At 29.3% G+C, this 21,165-nt stretch overlaps 1 protein-coding gene across 1 annotated transcript in view; it reads left to right on the forward strand.

Moving 5' to 3' along the window:
• Positions 1–20,350, forward strand: part of LOC130443036 (GATA-binding factor A-like) — a 35,058-nt gene extending 14,708 nt beyond the window's left edge. Inside the window, exons 2-5 of the mRNA XM_056777482.1 lie at positions 14,549–14,907; positions 15,020–15,192; positions 16,323–16,557; positions 16,610–20,350. Coding sequence (XP_056633460.1) covers positions 14,571–14,907; positions 15,020–15,192; positions 16,323–16,557; positions 16,610–16,896 — 1,032 coding nt within the window. The 5' untranslated portion in view covers positions 14,549–14,570 and the 3' untranslated portion in view covers positions 16,897–20,350. The remainder of the gene's footprint in view (positions 1–14,548; positions 14,908–15,019; positions 15,193–16,322; positions 16,558–16,609) is intronic.
• Positions 20,351–21,165: the final 815 nt, after the last annotated feature.

A 21,165-nucleotide genomic window follows, 5' to 3' on the forward strand; every position in this document is an offset into this window, starting at 1 on the left:
GAGGGTTTTTTTTACTATTTTTTTTTTAATTTTCCGATGAAATTTTTCAGAATTTTCAACTTTAGCTCACTGTACTTGAAATTTTTCTAATTGGCAGTCGAATTTTCGAGTTTGGGTTTTTTTAAATTGGGAAATTTTTCAGTTTTTCGATCGAATTTTACTTGATTTTCAAAATTAGTGTTACAAATTTTTCAAAATTTGAAGTATGCTTCAAATTTATAGAATTTTACACATTGGCTGGCAAATTTCTCAGTTATTTCGATCTTATTTGATTTTTTTTCAATATTTAACATTTTTTCTATGAAATTTCCAAAATTTTCCATTTCTCCGTCAAATTTCTGGAATTTGCTGTAAATTTTTTCATATTTTTAAATCTATTTTGGCTTGATTTTTAGGTTTTCAAAATTTTTTACGTTTTTCCTCGGGAAAGAGATGTTTCAAATTTTATTTAATGTTATTTAATTTTATTTTCAAAATTTTACATTTTTTGTTTGATATTACCAAAATTCTTCAATTCTCTTAAATTCTTTCTCGAATTTCACAGTTCTCCAGTCTAATTTCATTTTATTTTCAAAATTTCACAATTTTCCTCGAAATTTCCAAAATTTTCCATTTTTTCCTCAAATTATTCAAAATTTTCCACTTTCTCTTCAAATTCTTTGAAATTTTCGAATTTGCTGTCAGTTTTTTTATTTTTTTCAATCTATTGTGACGTGATTTTTAAATTTTCTAAATTTTTTACGTTTTTCCCCAGGATTTTCAAAATTTTTCAAATTGTACACTCGATTTTTTCAAAATTTGTTACTTTTGCATCAGATTTTTTAAATGTTCCAGATTTGCCATCAAATTTTTTAATTTTTTCAAAATAATTTGATTTAATTTTCAAAATTTTACGTTTTTCTTGAAATTTCCAAAATTTTCCATTTCTTCCTCAAATTATTCAAAATTTTCCACTTTCTGTCCAAATTCTTTGAAATTTTCGAATTTGCTGTCAGTTTTTTAATCTATTTTGACCTAATTTCCAGATTTTCAAAATTTCTCACGTTTTTCCTCAAGAATTCCAAAATTTTCCATTTCTTCCTCAAATTCTTCAAAATTTTCCACTTTCTGTTCAAATTTTTCGAAATTTTACAATTTGCTGTCAGTTTTTTTATTTTTTTAAATCTATTTTGACGAGATTTTCATATTTTCGAAATCTTTTACGTTTTTCCCCAGGATTTTCAAAATTTTTCAAATAGTACACTCGATTTTTTCAAAATTTGTTACTTTTGCCTTAGATTTCTTAAATATTCCAGATTTGCCATCAAATTTTTCAATTTTTTCAATGTAATTTGATTTGATTTTCAAAATTTAGCATTTTTTTTCAGAATTTCCAAAATTTTCCATTTCTCTTTCAAATATTTAAAAATTTTCCTCTTTCTGTTCAAATTCTTCAAATTTTTCGAATTTGCAGTCAATTTTTTAATCTATTTTGACGTTATTTCCAGATTTTCAAAATTTCCTATTTCTTCGTCAAATTCTTCAAAATCTTCCACTTTCTGTTCAAATTCTTTGAAATCTTTTTCTTAAAATTTGCAAAATTTTCCATTTCTCCCCCAAATATTTTAAAATTTTCCTCTTTCTGTTCAAATTCTTTGTATTTTTCGAATTTGCTGTTCAAGTTTTTCCATTTTTTTACAATCTATTCCAATGTGATTTTCAGATTTCCAAAATTTCACATTTTTTCAAAATTTTTTCCATGTCACCCCCAAAGTCTTGAAAATCATTCCTTTTTGCTCCAAATTCTTAGAAACGCAAATTTTCTGTCAAATTTTCCTCGGAATTTTCAAAATTTTCCATTTCTTCCTCAAATTATTCAAAATTTTCCATTTCTTCCTCAAATTATTTAAAATTTTCCACTTTCTGTTCAAATTCTTTGAAATTTTCGAATTTGCTGTCAATTTTTTCATTTTTTTAAATCTATTTGACGTGATTTCCAGATTTTCAAAAATTTTCCCGTTTCTCCCCAAAATTTCCCAAATTTCACCCAAAACTTTTCCAAAATTCCAAATTTACCAGTTTCTTCAATCTACTTTGACTTGATTTTCAAAATTTCACATTTTTTTCTTAATATTTTCAAAATTTTTTCCATGTCTTCCCCAAAATCTTGAAAGTAATTCCCCTTTGCTCCAAATTCTTAGAAACTCCCAAATTTTCCGTCAAATTTTCCTCGAAATTTTCAAAATTTTCCGTTTCTTCCTCAAATTATTCAAAATTTTCCACTTTTTGTCAAAATTCTTTGAAATCTTCGAATTTGCTGTCAATTTTCCTCGAAATTTTCCATTTCTTCCTCAAATTATTTAAAATTTTCCACTTTCTGTACAAATTCTTTGAAATTGTCGAATTTGCTGTCAATTTTTTCATTTTTTTAAATCTATTTTGACGTGATTTCCAGATTTTCAAAAATTTTCCCGTTTCTCCCCAAAATTTCCCAAATTTCACCCAAAACTTTTCCAAAATTCCAAATTTACCAGTTTCTTTAATCTACTTTGACTTGATTTTCAAAATTTCACATTTTTTCCTTAATATTTTCAAAATTTTTTCCATGTCTTCCCCAAAGTCTTGAAAATAATTCCCCTTTGCTCCAAATTCTTAGAAACTCCCAAATTTTCCTCGAAATTTTCAAAATTTTCCGTTTCTTCCTCAAATTATTCAAAATTTTCCACTTTTTGTCAAAATTCTTTGAAATTGTCGAATTTGCTGTCAATTTTTTCATTTTTTTAAAATCTATTTTGACGTGATTTCCAGATTTTCAAAAATTTTCCCGTTTCTCCCCAAAATTTTCAAAATTTCCCAAATTTCACCCAAAACTTTTCCAAAATTCCAAATTTGCCAGTTTCTTCAATCTACTTTGACTTGATTTTCAAAATTTCACATATTTTCCCACTAAACTTCTCAAATTTTCCAAATACGTTCCTCAAATTTTCAGAAACGTCCTCGAATTTTCCAAAGAGAATGGAAGCCGCGGATTTTTCGACCGCGATCGTTCGACTTGAATCGATTTTTTCGCTCGCGAGTGTAGTTTCGCAAAAAAATCACGCGAACATCGTTTTTTGAAAGACTTTCCTTGTCAATTGATACAAGAAAAGTGTAGGATTATGTAAAATGATAAGATACCATAAAAACACGCTAATTACCGAATGATAACACGAATTAACCAACTTTCCAATAGATTTCTACGTAGGGGGATATCGAAGTTTGGAAGTTTGGCAACGTTCGAACGTGCCGAGAGGGTGTTAATGATGACGTTGAAAAGAAAACCGGAAAAAATGTCGATGAATGGGATTTTTCGAGAGTGGAATGTTTCAGGTCGCATTACGAGGCATGCCGGAATGGCATTAGGAGAATTTCACTGAAGTAAAATCTTCTATTTATACGAGGGGTGTGTTTGAAAAAGTTTCCGACCATTATTTTTGTTTTTATTATAGTGTGTAGTCGTAAAATCCAAGTTTCCTACATATCTGAAATAATTACTTCCGGTTTTGGCTTTTTCAACTGTATTTCCAAAATTTTTCGTATTTTCCCGTAAATTCTTTGGATTTCTCACATTTCGTGTCAAAATTTCCAGTTATTTGAATCTAATATGAGTCAATTTTCAAAATTTATAACGATTTCTCTGAAAATTTCAAAAAATTTTCATATTTTTGGAATTTTTCAAAACTTTTCGCTTTTGCTTAAAGTTTCTTGGTTTTTTCACATTTTGTGTCAAATTTCTCAGTTTTTTCAATCTGTTTTGAGTTGATTTTCGAAATTTTGTTTGTTTTTGCTCAAAATTTTCAGAAATTTTCATATTTTTGGAATTTTTCAAAACTTTTCGCTTTTGCTTTAAGTTTCTTGGATTTTTTCATATTTAGTGTGAAACTTCTGTTTTTTCAATTTGCTTTGAGTTAATTTTCGAAATTTTGTTTGTTTTTCCTCGAAATTTCCAAAAATTTTCATGTTTTTGGAATTTTTCAAAACTTTTCGCTTTTGCTTTAAGTTTCTTGGATTTTTTCATATTTAGTGTGAAACTTCTGTTTTTTCAATTTGCTTTGAGTTAATTTTCGAAATTTTGTTTGTTTTTCCTCGAAATTTCCAAAAATTTTCATGTTTTTGGAATTTTTCAAAACTTTTCGCTTTTGCTTTAAGTTTCTTGGATTTTTTCATATTTAGTGTGAAACTTCTCAGTTTGCGTTGAATTGATTTTCGAAATTTTGTTTGTTTTTCCTCAAAATTTCGAGAAATTTTCATATTATTGGAATTTTTCAAAACTTTTCGCTTTTGCTCTAAGTTTCTTGGATTTTTTCACATTTCGTGTCAAATTTCTCAGTTTTTTCAATCTGTTTTGAGTTGATTTTCGAAATTTTGTTTGTTTTTGCTCAAAATTTTCAGAAATTTTCATATTTTTGGAATTTTTCAAAACTTTTCGCTTTTGCTTTAAGTTTCTTGGATTTTTTCATATTTAGTGTGAAACTTCTGTTTTTTCAATTTGCTTGAGTTAATTTTCGAAATTTTGTTTGTTTTTCCTCGAAATTTCCAAAAATTTTCATGTTTTTGGAATTTTTCAAAACTTTTCGCTTTTGCTTTAAGTTTCTTGGATTTTTTCATATTTAGTGTGAAACTTCTCAGTTTGCGTTGAATTGATTTTCGAAATTTTGTTTGTTTTTCCTCAAAATTTCAAGAAATTTTCATATTATTGGAATTTTTCAAAACTTTTCGCTTTTGCTCTAAGTTTCTTGGATTTTTTCACATTTTGTGTCAAATTTCTCACTTTTTTCAATCTGTTTTGAGTTGATTTTCGAAATTTTGAACGTTTTACCACAAAATTTCCAAAAATTTTCTTATTCTGAAAATTTTTCAAAACTTTTCGATTTTGCGTCAAGTTTCTTGGATTTGACACATTTCGTGTCAAATTTCTCAGCTTTTTCAATTTGTTTTGTGTAAATTTTTGAGCTTTTGAACGTTTTACCACAAAATTACTAGAAATTTTCATATCTCCATCTGAAAACTTCCAAAATTCTGTTATTTTGTCAATTTTCTTGAATTTTTTTGCTTTGGTATAAAATTTTACTATTTCTTCTTTATTACAATTTGATTCAATTTACAAAATTTTTAATTTTTTTCTGGAAATTTCTGAAAAGATCCATATTTTTTCCTCATTTTTTCCAAAATTTTCCACTTTTTCCTCAAAATTCGTGGTTTTCTCACATTTTATGCCTATTTTTCAGTTTTTTCAATCCAAATTGACTTTTTGAAAACCAGCCATCCTTTTCGATTTTTCCTTTCAAATTCATCGAGTTTCCGGTTTTTTTTGCTACATATTTCAATGTACTGTTAGAATCACCCAAATTCCCCAAAATTTTCAAACTTATCCACCCCAAAATCTCTATTTTTACATATTTTTAACCGATTTTCCAATTTTTTGAATTTTTCAATCCACATAATTCTGAATATTCGAAACCTTTTTCCAAATGTTTCGCTCAAAATCGTCCAAAATTTCAATTTATTGTGAGAATTACCCAAATCCCCCAAAATTTTCAAACTCATCCACCCCAAAATTCCAATTTTAACATATTTTCAACTGATTTTCCAATTTGTAGAGTTTTTCAATCCATATAATTCTGAATATTCGAAACCTTTTTCCAAATTTTTCACTCAAAATCGTCCAAAATTTCAATTCACTGTGATAATTACCCAAATCCCTCAAAATTTTCAAACTTATCCACCCCAAAATTCCAATTTTGACATATTTTCAATTGGTTTTCCAATTTTTTGAGTTTTTCAATCTACATAATTCTGAATATTCGAAATTTTCCAAATTTTTAGCTCAAAATCGTCCAAAATTTCAATTTACTGTGAAAATTACCCAAATCCCTCAAAATTTTCAAACTTATCCACCCCAAAATTCCAATTTTGACATATTTTCAATTGGTTTTCCAATTTTTTGAGTTTTTCAATCTACATAATTCTGAATATTCGAAATTTTCCAAATTTTTCGCTCAAAATCGTCCAAAATTTCAATTTACTGTGAAAATTACCCAAATCCTCCAAAATTTTCAAACTTATAAACCCCAAAATTTCGATTTTAACATATTTTCAACTGATTTTCCAATTTGTAGAGTTTTTCAATCCACATAATTCTGAATATTCGAAACCTTTTTCCAAATTTTTCACTCAAAATCGTCCAAAATTTCAATTCACTGTGATAATTACCCAAATCCCTCAAAATTTTCAAACTTATCCACCCCAAAATTCCAATTTTGACATATTTTCAATTGGTTTTCCAATTTTTTGAGTTTTTCAATTTACATAATTCTGAATATTCGAAATTTTCCAAATTTTTCGCTCAAAATCGTCCAAAATTTCAATTTACTGTGAAAATTACCCAAATCCTCCAAAATTTTCAAACTTATAAACCCCAAAATTCCAATTTTAACATATTTTCAACTGATTTTCCAATTTGTAGAGTTTTTCAATCCACATAATTCTGAATATTCGAAACCTTTTTCCAAATTTTTCACTCAAAATCGTCCAAAATTTCAATTCACTGTGAAAATTACCCAAATCCCTCAAAATTTTCAAACTCATCCACCCCAAAATTCCAATTTTAACATATTTTCAACTGATTTTCCAATTTGTAGAGTTTTTCAGTCCACATAATTCTGAATATTCGAAACCTTTTTCCAAATTTTTCACTCAAAATCGTCCAAAATTTCAATTCACTGTGATAATTACCCAAATCCCTCAAAATTTTCAAACTTATCCACCCCAAAATTCCAATTTTGACATATTTTCAATTGGTTTTCCAATTTTTTGAGTTTTTCAATTTACATAATTCTGAATATTCGAAATTTTCCAAATTTTTCGCTCAAAATCGTCCAAAATTTCAATTTACTGTGAAAATTACCCAAATCCTCCAAAATTTTCAAACTTATAAACCCCAAAATTCCAATTTTAACATATTTTCAACTGATTTTCCAATTTGTAGAGTTTTTCAATCCACATAATTCTGAATATTCGAAACCTTTTTCCAAATTTTTCACTCAAAATCGTCCAAAATTTCAATTCACTGTGATAATTACCCAAATCCCTCAAAATTTTCAAACTTATTCACCCCAAAATTCCAATTTTGACATATTTTCAATTGGTTTTCCAATTTTTTGAGTTTTTCAATTTACATAATTCTGAATATTCGAAATTTTCCAAATTTTTCGCTCAAAATCGTCCAAAATTTCAATTTACTGTGAAAATTACCCAAATCCTCCAAAATTTTCAAACTTATAAACCCCAAAATTCCAATTTTAACATATTTTCAACTGATTTTCCAATTTGTAGAGTTTTTCAATCCACATAATTCTGAATATTCGAAACCTTTTTCCAAATTTTTCACTCAAAATCGTCCAAAATTTCAATTCACTGTGATAATTACCCAAATCCCTCAAAATTTTCAAACTTATCCACCCCAAAATTCCAATTTTGACATATTTTCAATTGGTTTTCCAATTTTTTGAGTTTTTCAATTTACATAATTCTGAATATTCGAAATTTTCCAAATTTTTCGCTCAAAATCGTCCAAAATTTCAATTTACTGTGAAAATTACCCAAATCCTCCAAAATTTTCAAACTTATAAACCCCAAAATTCCAATTTTAACATATTTTCAACTGATTTTCCAATTTGTAGAGTTTTTCAATCCACATAATTCTGAATATTCGAAACCTTTTTCCAAATTTTTCACTCAAAATCGTCCAAAATTTCAATTCACTGTGATAATTACCCAAATCCCTCAAAATTTTCAAACTTATCCACCCCAAAATTCCAATTTTGACATATTTTCAATTGGTTTTCCAATTTTTTGAGTTTTTCAATTTACATAATTCTGAATATTCGAAATTTTCCAAATTTTTCGCTCAAAATCGTCCAAAATTTCAATTTACTGTGAAAATTACCCAAATCCTCCAAAATTTTCAAACTTATAAACCCCAAAATTCCAATTTTAACATATTTTCAACTGATTTTCCAATTTGTAGAGTTTTTCAATCCACATAATTCTGAATATTCGAAACCTTTTTCCAAATTTTTCACTCAAAATCGTCCAAAATTTCAATTCACTGTGAAAATTACCCAAATCCCTCAAAATTTTCAAACTCATCCACCCCAAAATTCCAATTTTAACATATTTTCAACTGATTTTCCAATTTGTAGAGTTTTTCAGTCCACATAATTCTGAATATTCGAAACCTTTTTCCAAATTTTTCACTCAAAATCGTCCAAAATTTCAATTCACTGTGATAATTACCCAAATCCCTCAAAATTTTCAAACTTATCCACCCCAAAATTCCAATTTTGACATATTTTCAATTGGTTTTCCAATTTTTTGAGTTTTTCAATTTACATAATTCTGAATATTCGAAATTTTCCAAATTTTTCGCTCAAAATCGTCCAAAATTTCAATTTACTGTGAAAATTACCCAAATCCTCCAAAATTTTCAAACTTATAAACCCCAAAATTCCAATTTTAACATATTTTCAACTGATTTTCCAATTTGTAGAGTTTTTCAATCCACATAATTCTGAATATTCGAAACCTTTTTCCAAATTTTTCACTCAAAATCGTCCAAAATTTCAATTCACTGTGATAATTACCCAAATCCCTCAAAATTTTCAAACTTATTCACCCCAAAATTCCAATTTTGACATATTTTCAATTGGTTTTCCAATTTTTTGAGTTTTTCAATTTACATAATTCTGAATATTCGAAATTTTCCAAATTTTTCGCTCAAAATCGTCCAAAATTTCAATTTACTGTGAAAATTACCCAAATCCTCCAAAATTTTCAAACTTATAAACCCCAAAATTCCAATTTTAACATATTTTCAACTGATTTTCCAATTTGTAGAGTTTTTCAATCCACATAATTCTGAATATTCGAAACCTTTTTCCAAATTTTTCACTCAAAATCGTCCAAAATTTCAATTCACTGTGATAATTACCCAAATCCCTCAAAATTTTCAAACTTATCCACCCCAAAATTCCAATTTTGACATATTTTCAATTGGTTTTCCAATTTTTTGAGTTTTTCAATTTACATAATTCTGAATATTCGAAATTTTCCAAATTTTTCGCTCAAAATCGTCCAAAATTTCAATTTACTGTGAAAATTACCCAAATCCTCCAAAATTTTCAAACTTATAAACCCCAAAATTCCAATTTTAACATATTTTCAACTGATTTTCCAATTTGTAGAGTTTTTCAATCCACATAATTCTGAATATTCGAAACCTTTTTCCAAATTTTTCACTCAAAATCGTCCAAAATTTCAATTCACTGTGATAATTACCCAAATCCCTCAAAATTTTCAAACTTATTCACCCCAAAATTCCCATTTCTACATATTTTCAACCCCCCAAAACCTTCCCAAACATTCAAAAAATCACAACACAATCTTACCTCATTTAAAAACAACCCCCGTTCAAAATCATCCCCAAACTTATTTTTTTAACAATTCCAACAACCTAAAACATCGAATCGCAATCAATCCACCCTTAAAAATCCACTAATTAATTGGAAAAAAAAACATAAAGAATACATTTAAATAAATATTGTTTTTTATCATTAACATGAAACTTATATTTCCTTATCACTCAAAGATAAGCCGCTGCGGACATAAATATTATGATAAGAAGCATTTTAACCGTTGTGTGTATTCTATGCTGGCGATAAAAATAAATAAAAAAAAAAATATCTAATCAGTAGCAACGATAATGCCCACATACACCACCAATTTCACGGTCTACAAACTCCTTGGGACCTCACCGAAATCATTCTATTTAACCCCGTATATAAATGATATTAGCCGAGTTTTGTATAAGGAAACGCGTTCTAAATATAAAAATCTAACCACAACATATGGGGGTGTAATTGATGACTGTAATTATTCACTACCCTAATGACATTTGTGACGAATGTCTCGACTTGGAAATACGACCTGAATTCATAGCTATTAGTTAAGAATTTATGAGGTTTTTCGACGTGTTTGTTAATTATTACGCGCCTTGTATGTTATTATTTGGTAAAAATGTCGATTGGATGTGAATATCGAAATTTTGGATTTGTTTAATCGTGTCTGTTAATTATTACGCGCCCTGTATGTTATTATTTGGTAAAAATGTCGGTTGGATGTGAATATCGAAATTTTGGATTTGTTTAATCGTGTCTGTTAATTATTACGCGCCCTGTATGTTATTATTTGGTAAAAATGTCGATTGGATGTGAATATCGAAATTTTGGATTTGTTTAATCGTGTCTGTTAATTATTACGCGCCCTGTATGTTATTATTTGGTAAAAATGTCGGTTGGATGTGAATATCGAAATTTTGGATTTGTTTAATCGTGTCTGTTAATTATTACGCGCCCTGTATGTTATTATTTGGTAAAAATGTCGATTGGATGTGAATATCGAAATTTTGGATTTGTTTAATCGTGTCTGTTAATTATTACGCGCCCTGTATGTTATTATTTGGTAAAAATGTCGGTTGGATGTGAATATCGAAATTTTGGATTTGTTTAATCGTGTCTGTTAATTATTACGCGCCCTGTATGTTATTATTTGGTAAAAATGTCGATTGGATGTGAATATCGAAATTTTGGATTTGTTTAATCGTGTCTGTTAATTATTACGCGCCCTGTATGTTATTATTTGGTAAAAATGTCGATTGGATGTGAATATCGAAATTTTGGATTTGTTTAATCGTGTCTGTTAATTATTACGCGCCCTGTATGTTATTATTTGGTAAAAATGTCGATTGGATGTGAATATCGAAATTTTGGATTTGTTTAATCGTGTCTGTTAATTATTACGCGCCCTGTATGTTATTATTTGGTAAAAATGTCGATTGGATGTGAATATCGAAATTTTGGATTTGTTTAATCGTGTCTGTTAATTATTACGCGCCCTGTATGTTATTATTTGGTAAAAATGTCGGTTGGATGTGAATATCGAAATTTTGGATTTGTTTAATCGTGTCTGTTAATTATTACGCGCCCTGTATGTTATTATTTGGTAAAAATGTCGGTTGGATGTGAATATCGAAATTTTGGATTTGTTTAATCGTGTCTGTTAATTATTACGCGCCCTGTATGTTATTATTTGGTAAAAATGTCGATTGGATGTGAATATCGAAATTTTGGATTTGTTTAATCGTGTCTGTTAATTATTACGCGCCCTGTATGTTATTATTTGGTAAAAATGTCGGTTGGATGTGAATATCGAAATTTTGGATTTGTTTAATCGTGTCTGTTAATTATTACGCGCCCTGTATGTTATTATTTGGTAAAAATGTCGGTTGGATGTGAATATCGAAATTTTGGATTTGTTTAATCGTGTCTGTTAATTATTACGCGCCCTGTATGTTATTATTTGGTAAAAATGTCGGTTGGATGTGAATATCGAAATTTTGGATTTGTTTAATCGTGTCTGTTAATTATTACGCGCCCTGTATGTTATTATTTGGTAAAAATGTCGGTTGGATGTGAATATCGAAATTTTGGATTTGTTTAATCGTGTCTGTTAATTATTACGCGCCCTGTATGTTATTATTTGGTAAAAATGTCGATTGGATGTGAATATCGAAATTTTGGATTTGTTTAATCGTGTCTGTTAATTATTACGCGCCCTGTATGTTATTATTTGGTAAAAATGTCGATTGGATGTGAATATCGAAATTTTGGATTTGTTTAATCGTGTCTGTTAATTATTACGCGCCCTGTATGTTATTATTTGGTAAAAATGTCGGTTGGATGTGAATATCGAAATTTTGGATTTGTTTAATCGTGTCTGTTAATTATTACGCGCCCTGTATGTTATTATTTGGTAAAAATGTCGGTTGGATGTGAATATCGAAATTTTGGATTTGTTTAATCGTGTCTGTTAATTATTACGCGCCCTGTATGTTATTATTTGGTAAAAATGTCGGTTGGATGTGAATATCGAAATTTTGGATTTGTTTAATCGTGTCTGTTAATTATTACGCGCCCTGTATGTTATTATTTGGTAAAAATGTCGGTTGGATGTGAATATCGAAATTTTGGATTTGTTTAATCGTGTCTGTTAATTATTACGCGCCCTGTATGTTATTATTTGGTAAAAATGTCGGTTGGATGTGAATATCGAAATTTTGGATTTGTTTAATCGTGTCTGTTAATTATTACGCGCCCTGTATGTTATTATTTGGTAAAAATGTCGGTTGGATGTGAATATCGAAATTTTGGATTTGTTTAATCGTGTCTGTTAATTATTACGCGCCCTGTATGTTATTATTTGGTAAAAATGTCGGTTGGATGTGAATATCGAAATTTTGGATTTGTTTAATCGTGTCTGTTAATTATTACGCGCCCTGTATGTTATTATTTGGTAAAAATGTCGGTTGGATGTGAATATCGAAATTTTGGATTTGTTTAATCGTGTCTGTTAATTATTACGCGCCCTGTATGTTATTATTTGGTAAAAATGTCGGTTGGATGTGAATATCGAAATTTTGGATTTGTTTAATCGTGTCTGTTAATTATTACGCGCCCTGTATGTTATTATTTGGTAAAAATGTCGGTTGGATGTGAATATCGAAATTTTGGATTTGTTTAATCGTGTCTGTTAATTATTACGCGCCCTGTATGTTATTATTTGGTAAAAATGTCGGTTGGATGTGAATATCGAAATTTTGGATTTGTTTAATCGTGTCTGTTAATTATTACGCGCCCTGTATGTTATTATTTGGTAAAAATGTCGGTTGGATGTGAATATCGAAATTTTGGATTTGTTTAATCGTGTCTGTTAATTATTACGCGCCCTGTATGTTATTATTTGGTAAAAATGTCGGTTTTGCTACAAATTTTCCAATTTCTTCAATGTAATTTGATTTGATTTCCAAAATTTTACATTTTTTCCTCGAAATTTCCAAAATTTTACATTTCTCCCTCGAATTCTTCAAAGTTTTCCTCTTTCTGTTCAAATTCTTTGAATTTTTCGAATTTGCACTCAATTTTTTCATTTTTTCTAAATCTATTTTGACATTATGTTCAAATTTTCGAAATTTTTCACGTTTGTTCTTGAGATTTTCAAAATTTCCCATATTTGCTACTTTTGCTCTAGACTTTTTGAATTTCTCTTATTTTTTGTCAAATTTTCCAGTTTTTCGATCTGATTTGATTTTGTTACCAAAATTTTACATTTTCTTCTCAAAATTTTCAAAATTTTCCATTTCTCCCTCAAATTCTTCAAATTTTTCCACTTTCTAATCAATTTCTTCGAATTTTTCAAATTTGTTGTCGATTTTTACATTTTTTTTTAATCTATTTTGACGTGATTTCCTGATTTTCAAAATTTCTTACGTTTTTGCTCAAGATTTTCTTAATTTCACACCAGGATTTTTCAAAATTTGCTACTTTTGCTTCAGATTTCTTGAATGTTTCAAATTTGCTACGATATTTTCCAATTTTTTCAATGTAATTTGATTTGATTTCCAAAATTTTACATTTTTTCCTCGATATTTCCAAAATTTTCCATTTCTCCCCCAAATTCCAAAAAATTCTTTGAATTTTTCGAATTTGCACCCAATTTCCAGATTTTCAAAATTTTTTACGTTTTCCTCATGATTTTCAAAATTTTCCATTTTTTATAGTTGACTTTTTCAAAATTTTCTACTTTTGCTCTAGATCTCTTGAATTTTTCAAATTTTCTGTCAAATTTTTCAGTTTTTTTCGATCTTCTTTGATTTGGTTTTCAAAATTTTACATTTTTTCCCCGAAATTTCCAAAATTTTCCATTCCCTCCTCAAATTCTTCAAAATTTTCCACTTTCTGTTCAAATTCTTTGACTTTTACGAATTTCCTGTCCAAGTTTTTCATTTTTTCTAAATCTATTTTGACATGATGTTCAGATTTTCAAAATTTTCCAAATTTGCTATTTTTACTCTAGATATCTTGAATTTCTCTTATTTTCCGTCAATTTTCCATTTTCTTAGATATTATTTGATTTTGTTTTCCAAATTTTACATTTTCTCCTCAAAATTTTCAAAATTTTCCCCCGAAATTCTTCAAAATTGTAATTTTACTTCAAATTTCTTGGATTCGTCACATTTAATGTGAAACTTATGAGTTTTTTCAATATGTTTGAGTCTATTTTTCAAAATTTCGAACTTTTCTCTCAAGTTCACCCCATAAATACTCAATAGGATTCAAGTCTGGGCTACGCGCTGGTCACCGGCTGTAAGTACCTGGACATAACCTGGACGGGCGTTGTCCTGCATTAGAATGAATTTCTCGCCGTTTTTTTCGATATTATTTACTTCAAATCCATCACCTTGACATTACTTTGTTTTTTGAACTTTATCACCTTGAGATAAACCAAAAAACGATAACCTCCGATTACCAAAATACAACAATCAGATATGTTATCTAAAAAAAAATGACTACAACGACGCCGATATACGATAAATCGACAAACAACCCTTAAAAACACGATTTCCCCTTTTCAGATGCGATCAAATTGACGTCAAAATGTTCCATACTGCCCCTAACGCAGTCGGATACAACGAAACCGCCCCCAACTTCCACCAACACATCCAACAATCCCCCGTTTACGTACCGAGCAACCGCGCCATGCCCCAATACACCACCCCGTCAACCACCCATTTCGGTAGCACGCACCAAAGTAATTGGCACGGGGGTAGCTACCCCGAGATGACCACCACAACCGCGCACCCTTTAGGATCGTCCCCGCACCACGCAGGAACCCTGGCGGGGCAATTTTACGCGCAAAATATGATGATGAGCGGCTGGAGGCCATACGATAGTACCGCGTTCCAAAGGACGAGCCCTTACGGCATGGATTACGGTAAAATAATCATCCCTATTAATAACTAACTTTAAAAAATCGAAATAGGAATACTGATAAACTGATTTATCGCTCCCCGTTCGGTGTATTTATCGATATTTAAATGTTACAGAATCCGGGATGGATTTTCCGTTCGGAGAGGGTCGCGAATGCGTCAATTGCGGCGCTATTTCCACCCCCCTTTGGCGTCGAGACGGTACCGGCCATTATCTATGCAACGCTTGCGGTTTGTACCACAAAATGAACGGCATGAATCGACCCTTAATAAAACCGTCGAAACGTTTGGTAATTAAACACTTTTTTCAGTGTATATATTTATAAGAGTCAAAACTATCTGTATATATGGCAAAATACTTGTAGCAAAATCATGAAAATTTCTACGTTTGGGTTTTCGGATACGATCTTTTTAATTAGAATATTTTTAAAGATGGCCGACTTCCGGTTCTACCGAATGTCGACTGAAACTTTGTTATTTTGAATATAACACCCTGTATATTAATACATTTTTGAAATCTACGTAAAATTTTAGTATACTTTTGTATGAGAACTTTTTTCGAAAAATGAATACTTTTTGAATTATTAATTTTTTTGTAAAAAATTTGACAGTTGCACCCCTTTATAAATTATTTTTTTACGAGGATACCTTTAAAGATATGAATATAATTTCTATTCGGTTGCTTCAAGCAAGGTTGAAAGTATTTGAATCTATGTTAAAAATTTTTTTATTTTATACAGGGTTTGTATAAAAAGTGTTCAAAGTTTAACTTCATAAATATCAAATTTTTACATTTTTTTAAATAGAACCACCCGGTTTTTTCTATTTTGATACGTTCAGGAGTGAAAAATAAGGCAAATTTATGTATACTTTCCTATACCTAAATCTCACCGGTTGGTTCTATTTAAAAAAATATAGAAATTTTGATATTTATGAAGTTAAACTTTGAACACTTTTTATACAAACCCTGTATAAAATAAAAAAAAATTCAATATAGATTCGAATACGTCTGACCTTGCTGAAAGCAATCGAATAGAAACCATTTTCATATCTTTGAGGGTATCATCGTAAAAAAATAATTTATGCAACTGTCAAATTTTTTACAAAATAATTAATAACTCAAAAAGTATTAATTTTTCGAAAAAAGTTTTTAGACAAAAGTATACCAAAATTTTATGTAGATTTCAAAAATGTATTGATATACAAGGTGTTCTATTCAAAATAATAAAGTTACATTCGACTTCCGGTAAAACCGGAAGTCGGCCATCTTTGAAAATATTTTAATTAAAAAGATCGTATCCGAAAACCCAAACTTAGAAACTTTCATGATTTTACTACAAGTATTTTGCCGTATATACAGATAGTTTTGACTCGTCGTGGGACACCCTGTATATATATATGAAATGAATATTTTTTTCAGACCGCTACCAGACGATTAGGATTATGTTGTACGAATTGCGGTACTAGAACGACGACGTTGTGGCGAAGAAACAACGACGGCGAACCGGTATGTAACGCGTGCGGTTTATATTTCAAACTGCACGGCGTAAACCGACCTTTAGCTATGCGCAAAGACGGTATACAAACGCGCAAACGTAAACCGAAGAAGACGACGGGCGGAGACCGCGACGACGGTAGCTCCGCCTCTACGGAAGGTAAGGTGAACGCCCTTTTTATCTCATTGGATCCGACGTGTGTGTGTTTCAGATAAAAAAACGCCCCAAACAACAAATCAGCCGGTTTCACAAGAGGAAAAATCGTCGACGGGCTTAGAACGTCCTTATTTAGGTCATACGTCGTTGTTGCCGGCTACGAGCACCGCCGGCGCTATAAAAAGCGAACCGATTTACGATTATAATAATTGCGTACAGGGTCAAACGCCGTACGCCTATCAACAAATATTCGGTTTTTCTAATAATAATAATAGTCATAACGAAGCTTATCATCATCAGCATCACGTGACGGCGGCGGCTAAATTAATGGCGTCGTCGTAATTAAACGCGATGATATTTTTTGAGACGCACTGTATGTTTAAAAAAATTCGACGATTAATCTAATAGTAATCGATTTACGACTAATTATCGGAATTTAATTAATTATTTATTATACGTTTCGGTGTTGACGTAATCGTTCTAAAAATATACAGGGTGATTGATTAATATGATAAAGTGTAGCGCCCACTTTGTCCTTCGAGATATCGATTTGAAAATTTGAGAAATCATAGACGTTATCAATCTTCGCGTTTTGAAATTATTTACAATCTTACAGGGTGTTCTGGAAAGCTGTGCCATATCGAAGTTACATTTTTTTAAATGGAACACCCTGTATTTTATCGCATATTTAAAATCGACTTGACTTTTCCATTACAATAATATAGGGTTGTGATATGTTCTACGGGGTGATGGAAAAGTTATAAACAACTTTCGATAAAAATCGTAATTTATATAATACCCTGTATAATGTAACAGATTTTTAAGAATTTAAATCTGTTGTTTGCAAAAAATTCGAATAGTAGTAAAAATTGTTTATTTCGTTAATTTTCATTGATTCTGGTACAGGGTGAATCAAAATACTAATACGTTATTTTATCGATTTTTTCAAAGCGAATCACCCTGTATTTTTTATCGGATGTTCTTCATACCTAAAATATAAGTGTCGATCTTTATCCTACGCTCCAAAAAAGGACGAAATTTTCATAAAATAGCTTAAAATACGACTGAAAAATAATTCAAATATAAAAGTCGGTTTTTCTTGTTAAAAGCAATAAAAATAAGGTATTTTATTCTGTTTATTTTCTTGATAAACCTTTGGAGTTATCGTGAAATCAAAAAAGAAAGATTCTCAATCTACAGGGGCGTTCGAAATTAAATTCAAAAATCTTTTATGAGATAATTTATTAACTATTTTTTCAATGCACCCTGTATACAAAACGAAATTGTATCACGTTTATTTTTTTGATGAATTTTTGGAATTATCGTGAAATCAAAAAAGAAAGATTCTCAATCTACAGGGGCGTTCGAAATTAAATTCAAAAATCGTTTATGAGATAATTTATTAACTATTTTTTCAATGCACCCTGTATACAAAACGAAATTGTATCACGTTTATTTTTTTGATGAATTTTTGGAATTATCGTGAAATCAAAAAAGAAAGATTCTCAATCTACAGGGGCGTTCGAAATTAAATTACAAAAATCGTTTATGAGATAATTTATTAACTATTTTTTCAATGCACCCTGTACACAAAACGAAATTGTATCACGTTTATTTTCTTGATAAACCTTTGGAATTATCGTGAAATCAAAAAAGGTAGATTCTCAATCTACAGGGGCGTTCGAAATTAAATTCAAAAATCGTTTATGAGATAATTTATTAACTATTTTTTCAATGCACCCTGTATACAAAACGAAATTGTATCACGTTTATTTTTTTGATGAATTTTTGGAATTATCGTGAAATCAAAAAAGAAAGATTCTCAATCTACAGGGGCGTTCGAAATTAAATTACAAAAATCTTTTATGAGATGATTTATTAACTATTTTTTCAATGCACCCTGTACACAAAACGAAAATGTATGAGGTTTATTTTCTTGATAAACCTTTGGAGTTATCGTGAAATCAAAAAAGAAAGATTCTTAATCTACAGGGGAGTTCGAAATTAAATTCAAAAATCGTTTATGAGATAATTTATTAACTATTTTTTCAATGCACCCTGTATACAAAACGAAATTGTATCACGTTTATTTTCTTGATAAACCTTTGGAGTTATCGTGAAATCAAAAAAGAAAGATTCTTAATCTACAGGGACGTTCGAAATTAAATTCAGAAATCGTTTGTGAGATAGTTTATTAACTATTTTTTCAATGCACCCTGTATACAAAACGAAATTGTATCACGTTTATTTTTTTGATATTTTTTTGATGAACCTTTGGAATTATCGTGAAATCAAAAAGAAAGATTCTCAATCTACAGGGGCGTTCGAAATTAAATTCAAAAATCGTTTATGAGATAATTTATTAACTATTTTTTCAATGCACCCTGTATACAAAACGAAATTGTATCACGTTTATTTTTTTGATGAATTTTTGGAATTATCGTGAAATCAAAAAAGAAAGATTCTCAATCTACAGGGGCGTTCGAAATTAAATTACAAAAATCGTTTATGAGATAATTTATTAACTATTTTTTCAATGCACCCTGTACACAAAACGAAATTGTATCACGTTTATTTTCTTGATAAACCTTTGGAATTATCGTGAAATCAAAAAAGGTAGATTCTTAATCTACAGGGACGTTCGAAATTAAATTCAGAAATCGTTTATGAGATAGTTTATTAACTATTTTTTCAATGCACCCTGTATACAAAACGAAATTGTATCACGTTTATTTTTTTGATATTTTTTTGATGAACCTTTGGAATTATCGTGAAATCAAAAAGAAAGATTCTCAATCTACAGGGGCGTTCGAAATTAAATTCAAAAATCGTTTATGAGATAATTTATTAACTATTTTTTCAATGCACCCTGTATACAAAACGAAATTGTATCACGTTTATTTTTTTGATGAATTTTTGGAATTATCGTGAAATCAAAAAAGAAAGGTTCTCAATCTACAGGGGCGTTCGAAATTAAATTCAAAAATCGTTTATGAGATAATTTATTAACTATTTTTTCAATGCACCCTGTACACAAAACGAAATTGTATCACGTTTATTTTTTTGATGAACCTTTGGAATTATCGTGAAATCAAAAAAGAAAGATTCTCAATCTACAGGGGCGTTCGAAATTATATTCAAAAATCGTTTATGAGATAGTTTATTAACTATTTTTTAATGCACCCTGTATACAAAACGAAATTGTATTACGTTCATCTTCTTGATAAACCTTTGGAATTATCGTAAAATAAAAATAAGAAGGTCCTAATCTACAGGAGCGTTCGAAAATAAATTAAAAAATCGTTTACAAAGATAATTGTGTCCTTAAAAAAATTTTATATATATATTTAACTCTATATTAGACTGTAAATATAAAAAATGTAATTGCTTTAAGACTGTGACGTATTTGTACATAAAAATCTGCTTGAAGTTGACATATATATAAATATAATTTTATTCATCGATTTTTTCGACTTCCCCTCGTAATAATACGAAGACGTATTTATAATTACCCGGCTTCTAAAGTCTCCATTAAATCGTTTAAATCCATTTAATTCTTATATTTAATGCACCCTTTATTACTACGAGGGATATTACAGAAATCATACGAGGGTTAGTTCGAAATTCATTTAAAAAAAAATTGTCGATTTCGAGTGTTTTTTTTTTCTTTTCTTTTTATGACTCTAACAGGGTCTGAATCTTTGTAAATAATACATAAATAATTTTTTTAATCATTTGTACAAAAAATAGTAGCGCTTTTAATATTCGTCATCGTATAAATTAAATTTGAATCATATTTTTTGTTTTATTGCTACCCAAATATTAAATCTATCATTTACAATCTAATTTATGGTATTATAACCATAAATTATATAATGAATTCGCCGTATTTCATCCGGCAACACTGTAAAAAAGCGTTAAGGATAATTTTTTTGATACCGTTGCTGTTAATACATATTGTACCACCCTGTATGTATTTAATTTGATGCAAATAAAAGCGACGCGTCACTTTAAGGTTAAAGCACCTGAAAAGGGCTGTCAATCCGACACACTTGAGTATATCGATCGAAATATACAGGGAGAAGTGGAATTTTTCACTTTATCGTTTTATAAAATTATTAAAAATAATTTTGGTTACGTCACAAATCCAAAATGGATAGGAAGAGGTTGTTAATTTCAAGAGATAGTTGAAAAAATGACGTTATTGATCTTTATTAAGGGATGTAATACCCTAGCTACCCTATTTTTAGATTTCTTCACCTCTATAACACGCACTCCACCTTTTTCGTGTTATTAAAATGTTTTTTTTGCTGAATTTTTGAGTGCTAAAAGCCTCATTGATGATCTGTATAGATTTACACTTGTTCTTCACCTTTTTGCAGTCGTTCTTCACCTTTTTATGATACTCTAACAAGAATCTTCACTTTTTAAACGGGTTTTCAAGCGTTTGCCATTATTTTTGCTAATTTTTTTAGTGCAAAAAGCCCCCCTGATGATCTATATACATTTACACTCATTCTTCACCTTTTTGCAGTCGTTCTTTACCTTTTTTATAGAATATTAACAAGAATGTCCACTTTCTCAAATTATTTTCAAGGCAGTTTTGAATAT

Source organism: Diorhabda sublineata, chromosome 4 (genome assembly GCF_026230105.1).
Source record: "Diorhabda sublineata isolate icDioSubl1.1 chromosome 4, icDioSubl1.1, whole genome shotgun sequence".
Lineage (NCBI taxonomy): Eukaryota > Metazoa > Arthropoda > Insecta > Coleoptera > Chrysomelidae > Diorhabda > Diorhabda sublineata.